Source organism: Penaeus japonicus, unplaced genomic scaffold (assembly GCF_977035675.1).
Source record: "Penaeus japonicus unplaced genomic scaffold, GWHDUDI00000001_assembly GWHDUDI00000015, whole genome shotgun sequence".
Classification (NCBI taxonomy): Eukaryota; Metazoa; Arthropoda; class Malacostraca; order Decapoda; family Penaeidae; genus Penaeus; species Penaeus japonicus.
The window spans coordinates 13062147-13069646 of record NW_028234417.1 but is presented as its reverse complement, the minus strand read 5'-3'; the positions used below and the strand labels follow the sequence as shown (position 1 = coordinate 13069646).

At 34.9% G+C, this 7500-nt stretch overlaps 1 protein-coding gene across 1 annotated transcript in view; it reads right to left on the bottom strand.

The window, feature by feature from the left end:
* The window catches only part of Burs (Cuticle-tanning hormone bursicon), a 7030-nt gene extending 517 nt beyond the window's left edge, over positions 1-6513 (bottom strand). Inside the window, exons 1-4 of the mRNA XM_043036209.2 lie at positions 6460-6513; positions 2623-2801; positions 642-767; positions 1-382 (exon numbers count right to left, since the gene is read on the bottom strand). The exon at positions 1-382 is cut by the window's left edge and continues 517 nt beyond it. Of these exons, the coding sequence (XP_042892143.1) occupies positions 251-382; positions 642-767; positions 2623-2787 (423 nt within the window). The 5' untranslated portion in view covers positions 2788-2801; positions 6460-6513 and the 3' untranslated portion in view covers positions 1-250. The remainder of the gene's footprint in view (positions 383-641; positions 768-2622; positions 2802-6459) is intronic.
* Between the last annotated feature and the right edge of the window lie 987 nt (positions 6514-7500).

Here is a 7500-nt window from a genome sequence, read left to right as displayed (position 1 = left end):
GCGAGAGCGAATACTGTTCTATTCTGGTGATGTGTCGTACGACTTTCACGGTATGTAAATGCGCGTTATTCACACTAGTAAACAGGAGGTAGAAACATTCATCGGATTATAATTACGATAAGAAACGTGTCCTTCCTTTCTTGATCACATGCTTATATAAATCTAAGAGAAATCAAAGTCAAAACAAGGTTCTCTGTCCTTCGGAATCACAGGTCGGCAACGGGAGTAGTTCCGGGGATCATGATGGCGATTACTTCAGGAAAGGAACGTTCTCCATGGGCGAGTCTTCGATGAAGTTGGCGATTTCCTGCGCAAGCACTGTGCCTTCTTCGACGTCCGTGCAGGGTCGACACATGCAGTCGATGGGCGCTCGCGTGAGAATCTGCAAGCCAAGTGTTTGCATGTGATACATTGCGGTAATATGCATATTGCGAAAGGATATGTGATGCGAGTAGGATATGAAATATGCATACTATGATTTAACATGCACATCATATTAAATGTCATACACATCATGTAAACAATTGAACACATCATACATTACATAGCAATATGCGCTAAGAATTACGTTTTTTCTATTCTCATCACTATTATACGAATTCATCCTCGCAATTTATACCAACTCATTTCTGAGCCCTTACCTTCCTCAGTCGGGGTTCTCCAGGTCGTGCTTTAGGGCAGCTGAGGGTGACCGAGGCTTCCCGCTCGCCCGACTCTTGGCAGCACATGCATGACCGCTCTGTTTGCCAGATCTTGCTACCAGACACCTTGGTCGGACGAGGTACGGAAAAAGGGTAATTTTTAAGAGACTTTCAAAAGTTTATATGGAGTTATTGGTTATTTTCCCTTAGGTGCGAGGGAATGTAATAATTGAAAAGGTGTATTGCCTGAAAAGTTATTTTAAGTGGGAGATATGTTAACTATGATGACGATGATGTAAGATGTTGATGACTAATGATAATAACGATAACATTAAACACGGGTCATCATCATAAGTATAATGAACAGTAAACACCAACATTAATGTTCTGACATTAATTGTTTGCAGGATTCAGTTTAAACATTGTCTTCACGCTGTTATGACATATTACGTTTGTCTTCGGAACTTACTCTTTCATCTATATTTAGTCGAAAAAAGAACTTTCTCTTGAATATATGACCCAGACTTTAACCACAAACGCTTGATATTTAGGCCGGAAATGTCTTCAACTGACCTGCACTTTTACTTCTACACCAATGGCCGCCAACAGGTGTTTTTCTCGCTATTCTAAACAATTCCACGAAGTTCTATGTTACTCATCTCGGCTTCGAATAGCCACAAATGGCTCCCGGAGCGACGAATTAACAAGAAATAGCCACGACGAACTACCGCGGCTTGTCCTGGGTGTTTCTCAAGACGACCTTCTCCGAACCGCGTCTGAAGGTTCTCTGTTCGAAGCAGTGGTCGACCATAGCTTTAGCAATACTAGGGTCGCTGTGAGGTTTCGTTGGGTTATTATTATTTTTTTTTTTCTCACTTTCTTCTATTTATTGCAGTTGCTTTTTTTATCTACTATTGGTCATTTGCTTTTGGTATATTTCTTTTCTATTAATTTTATTTGTATAAATTTCTATGTATTTTTCTCTTTTATAAATGCATTGATACTGATGAAAATCTGATTTTAATATTATCTTATATGTTTATTTATGAATATTACTTTTATTATCGAATTGTTTCAAGTGACACTGATAAGAATGTGTTATTAATTTTTGATCGGTTTTGGGTTATCGCACACTCTTCTCCCGGCCAATTTTGAACGACAAATGAAACTCAAACGCAATAAAATTTTCAGTTAAAAAGTGCTTTCATCATTCTCAAAATGAGAAGATAATTTTCTTTGGAACATCTGGGCTTATCTCCTCACGTGTATGTAACTAGTTTAACCCTGTAAGAGTAAAGTGGTACACATGATAATGATGATAACAACAGTAATTATTATGATAATAGTTATGATAGTCATAATAACAGTAATGATGTCAATAATAATGATAAAGATGGTATTAATAACAATAGTAGTAGTAAATAACAATAATGACAAATATAATCAAAATAAGATACGAAAAATAATAACAATATCAAAAATAAATGACAAAATGAAAAAAAAATCGAATGATAAAAAATAAATGCAATGAAATGGAAACAGAAATCCTAAGATAGCCAAAGGAGAGGGAGAGCACCGCCCGCAAGCCTACCAAGGGTTCTTGTACTCACTTCCCTTGGCCTTACCACTAATAAAAGGGTATTACATTTATATGCAGGTCCCTTTGTAGCAACACCCAGGCCAACCATCGGGAATCCCTTACTTGGTTTCCAGTCAAGGCTTCAGTGAAAGGCTCTCTGGGGCAGCTGAGACTGAGACCTACCTTGACCGCGGGGAAGGTTAGACTCCGCCCCGTCACAGGGTGGGGGGGGGGGGAAGTTTAAGGACACTTATAAGCTGGGGGGATATTTTTGGGGGGGTCTTGCAGGATATATGGCTGATTAGATTCATCCAGTGTTAGAACAAATAATAAATAAAAATAACAAATAAAACCTACTTAGAACAAATAATCTAAAATTAGCAGGGAGAAAATACAGCCAACCTGTACGTATGATGTGCATCTCCCTTGGCACGCAAAGGAGGGGATGGGCTTCGAGTTGCAGCCAGGATAGGACAGGATGTGAATGACGGGCGTCAGGGAGCATTCGTCCGCCTGCGTCGCCAAGGCCAGAGCCAGCATGACCATCGTTCGGAACATCCCACTCATTCTTCCTTGGTTTTCTGTGGGGAGAGGAAAGGAAGTCATACATGCAGAAGGTGGTGTGTGGGAATGTGAGTGTGTGTGTGTGTGTGTGTGTGTGTGTGTGTGTGTGTGTGTGTGTGTGTGTGTGTTTAGAATGGGGATAGTATGTATTTCTTACACCATATTAAATAATTTTACTCCATGAAGATAAATACAATGAGAACAAAAATTCATGCATGAGACTTGATCAAAAAGATCATGAATGCAACTGTTTACATACCAATGCTATTTAAATCTCCCTTTTCTAGTAATTCTATCTGCATGGATAGTCAAATGAGACTATTTACTACGAATACTACGTATTCACTTACAAAAAATCTGATCAAAGAGATCTTTTATATATAGGCCTCCATTAGAGTCTATCACCCTGGAGATAAGATAATTTCCGTATGATTTATATGCAGTTATAATTATAATGGAATGAGATAATTTTTAAAAATAGGTCCGCGACATACGCTTCATCGAAAATGGCATCTTAGGATTATGTAGGATATGTAGGAAGGACATAGAACTATCTCCGGGAAATTGCAGGATAAAATCGGTAAACAACCTATCGAATGGATCCCTACCTATGTCTTCAATCGAAATTTTGTATTCCATAGGCGTAACTGCCGTATGTCGTAACTGTTAGGGGCGCCTCCTTCTAAAAACTACACAAATGCATAATTTATGCAGAGATATCCTTAGTTAGCCAAAGGAAGGCATCGCCCATTGGACCTCCCTTAGCAACGAATGATTAAGTGAAAAAATTGTTATCTTTCCCTCAGTTTATACATTGTCACAATTGTTTAGTAACTCGCGCCATACCAGATACGGATAAGAAAAAGTTTATGGTAATATTAAGAAAGGAAAACAAAGAAAATGGGTTATGTCAACACTGAGTGATGGTAGAAAACGAAGAGTGAAGACTAAAGGGAGGACTTAATTATATGGAATTTAAGCTCGACGATGTTAATCAAATCGAAAGATGTTGTTGTTGTCATTCTTATCATTGTTATTATTACTATTGTTAGTATTACTGTCACTATCAATGTTATTATTATGATCATGGTTATTAAGATAATCTTTATTATAATAACTATTATTACTCTCATCAATATAATTATTATCATTATCTTCATCATTATTATAATCATCATTATTATTATTATTATCATCATCATTATTATTATCATCATTATTATCATCATTATTATCATCATTGTCAGTATCTTCATTAGCATGATCATCATGCTTACCGTTGTTATTATCATTATTATTAATAATATCAATATCATCATCATTGCTCTTTGTATTATTGTTTTTGTTATAATTAATTACTATTACTATCATCACAGTTGTCATTTTCCTAATACAATCATCACAAATGTCACACTTTTATTATCATATCATCATTATTACCACTATAATAAAAAAAATTCTATCACCTGTTACGTTATAACAATTATCATGGTTTTCATTATCACGTAAATGAAAGTATAGCATGTTCATTATCTTAATCATACTAATTATATCATTCTGATCATCTTTACTGTTTTATTAACCTTACGTTTCTTTTGTCTTGCTTTTCTTATTCGAATATCAAACTTTAAAATCGTAATGTATACCATATCGCAGGCATGATATATGAACCGCATATCCGTAAAAAAAAAAAATCTAGTTGTGTATATTCCAATATGGGAAAGCGCTTCATGGATAAAATACTGGTATTATTTCATTTATTTATTAATTTTTGATCCTCAGACTTTGAATTCCAATGTCCCAATTGTCAACCGATATATGACCTGATTTATAAGCAGATGAAAAACAAACTTTTCTTTGAAATCCATAGGAAAACCATTTTCTTTGAAGAATACAGTTTTGTGTTCCTTTACGAAATTTTCCCTTTGTCAAGATCAAAAGTAAAATATCACGAAAAAACCCATGCGTTTGCTATTGTCCTCGGGCCTAAGTCTTTATTAAGGACACAAGTATAGCCTTGAACACCAATAGATGTTTGAACATAAAGATTTGTTTCAACTAGAATATAATCTAGTACGTCCGTTGCTCAAATCAAGGTTATGCCATTGTTCTAACAAGGGACGCTAATTGAAATTCATTGCTCATGCTACTGTATTTCAAATGCATGCTTGCATCTTACTGTGAGATTTCATGCTGATAAATCAACATGGTTTTAGCTTGATATAAAATTAATAACACATTTCACTAAAATATCCGGGAACCACCCAGCAATTCATCTCTGAAATCAACTGACGAGTAATATTTATAATATGAATCTTCGTGTATACGTATTTGTGAATAAAAGAGTAATTGAAACGTTTCCAAAACACAAGAGCAAAGAACTTTTTAAGAAAACTGTGTTATGGTGTCGATAACCGCATGTCATTTTTTTTCCGCATGTCATTTAAAGAGTTTTAATTTTGGCTAAATATTGTCAACTGAAAAGAATAGCAAAGTTCCATTTGATGTTAAAGAATAAAATACTTATTGTCAATATTCATAGATCCAGTATTCGTAAAAAAAATAATTGATCAATTTTTAAAAATATATATAAAAAGCAGAGCATCCTACCGTGTTTATAAAACGTTAGACAACACTTTACGTCAAATAGATTTATTGAAAGATAAAATATTTCCGAAATCTTCATGAAATTCATTTTTTTGTCAATAAATTTATTCTAAATAAAGCTTCATAACCTGTATCGCACATTCGACTGTGACATTTATCTTCTAAAAAACACCACTGACATTTTCAACAATCCACATGGACCCCTTGACAGCATCAGCGCTTGCGATGGATACAGCCGTGGACCTTCATCCGGTGTTTAAACCCGAGTTTATAAACGATGTTAGGCCCATGTACAAAAACATATATACATATATATATATATATATATATATATATATATATATATATATATATATATATATATATATATACACACACACACATATATAGCTAGTACTCTCCGTAGGATTCCATTCATTCTCGTAAATCACCAAATAAGAAACCACCAATCCTGAGAGTTTTTGAAAGTCGAACTGAAAAAAAAAAAGAAAAAAAAAACAATACACCATATCAAAATGAAGAAGCACAAGACCATTATAATTGAAGTAATATAAGAATGAGACAGATACAGCAAGGAGACCCCAAGATGAATTGTCTCGTGAATTACTTTAATCTCTGGTTCAAATCAAGACAAACGTAGCATTAATCGGAACACAAAAAAATGCAAATATGAATAATAGCGATTGCATTTTCATGAATTAATAGGAATCGGGTTGAAATCAATAGATTGTAATTTACTTTTAAAATGGGGCCAGTAGGTCGGGAAATCACTACCAATAATTACGTTTTTTAAAGTTCGAAAAAGTGATCTTTTTTATGCTAGATTTTTTTAAAGATGCAAGTAATATTCCTTTCCATATGAATTTTATGGTAGATCGACAGGCACTTTATAATAAAAAAATAAAAAAATCTCGACGTCTTTAAACACAAATTACAGGAAGGTTTCCGAGAATACAAAATCCTCGAAAACAACAAAACATAAAAAAAGGGAGTATCTTCCCCCCAAAAGAATGCCTCGACTCCGAGCTCACATGACCACAAAGCTGTTATTAGCTGTAAAAGGCTGACCTGAAAGTAGGCGTGTGTGTGTCGCTAGGGACTAGGGACTGTGATGGCGGCCTCAGCCCTTTTAAGACGACGTTGAGTTTCAAAGCCCCGCCTCCATAGCTAACGCCACGCCCCTTTCGCAAAGACCACGCCCCGTAGCCTCACCTACGGCCCATGATATCGAGCATCATCCAGAAAAGCAAATAGTTGTTAGTGTTTCCCCTTTTTGTTACTTGATCCAAATACACTGTGTGACTTTTCCTTACAGAAACTCATGTGTTATTGTGTAATTGGGGGTGTTTATATATATTTTCGTTTGACTATTTTCCTATCCAAGGGTTGCGGTATATCATTTATGAAATTCCAATGGCACTTTTAGGATGGCCCGGGTTCGACAGAACAAATTACATTAGTGGCTGAGGTATGATGCGAAATTCAAATGCGAAACGAGGCTGTTAATAATTGATGTGGCAGACTTCACAAGCGACAGCAATAACATCAAATGCAACAATAACAAGAACAACAATAACAACAACATTAGCAGAAATGCGAAGGGATATCGGCAACATGATGCTTCCAGAAGTGACTGTCATTAAACTCTTATGATATTGTATAAAGATGCTGATTAATTAAAAAGATATTTCAGCCGAGTGGACAAGACAAAGCACATAATAGACTTTCGGAAAAGTAACTCTTCCCAAAGGGACAAACCCATTTCGTGATTTATGTATGTATTTATATTTAAATATATATATATATATATATATATATATATATATATATATATATATATATATATATACATATATATATATATATAAATATATATATATATACTTATGTGTTTGTTTGTGTATGTGTGTATTTGTGTGTGTGTGTGTGTGTGTGTGTGTGTGTGTGTACACATACACATGTTAAGAACATCACAGCCGTTAATCTGTTAACATGTGTTTATGAAGGTGAGAGATTTTAGGACAGTGTTTGAAAAATAGTGTCCATCAGCTGATCTCACGATCTTGTTCTGGAAATTGTTGTGCATGTATAAAATATTTACCCAGCGGA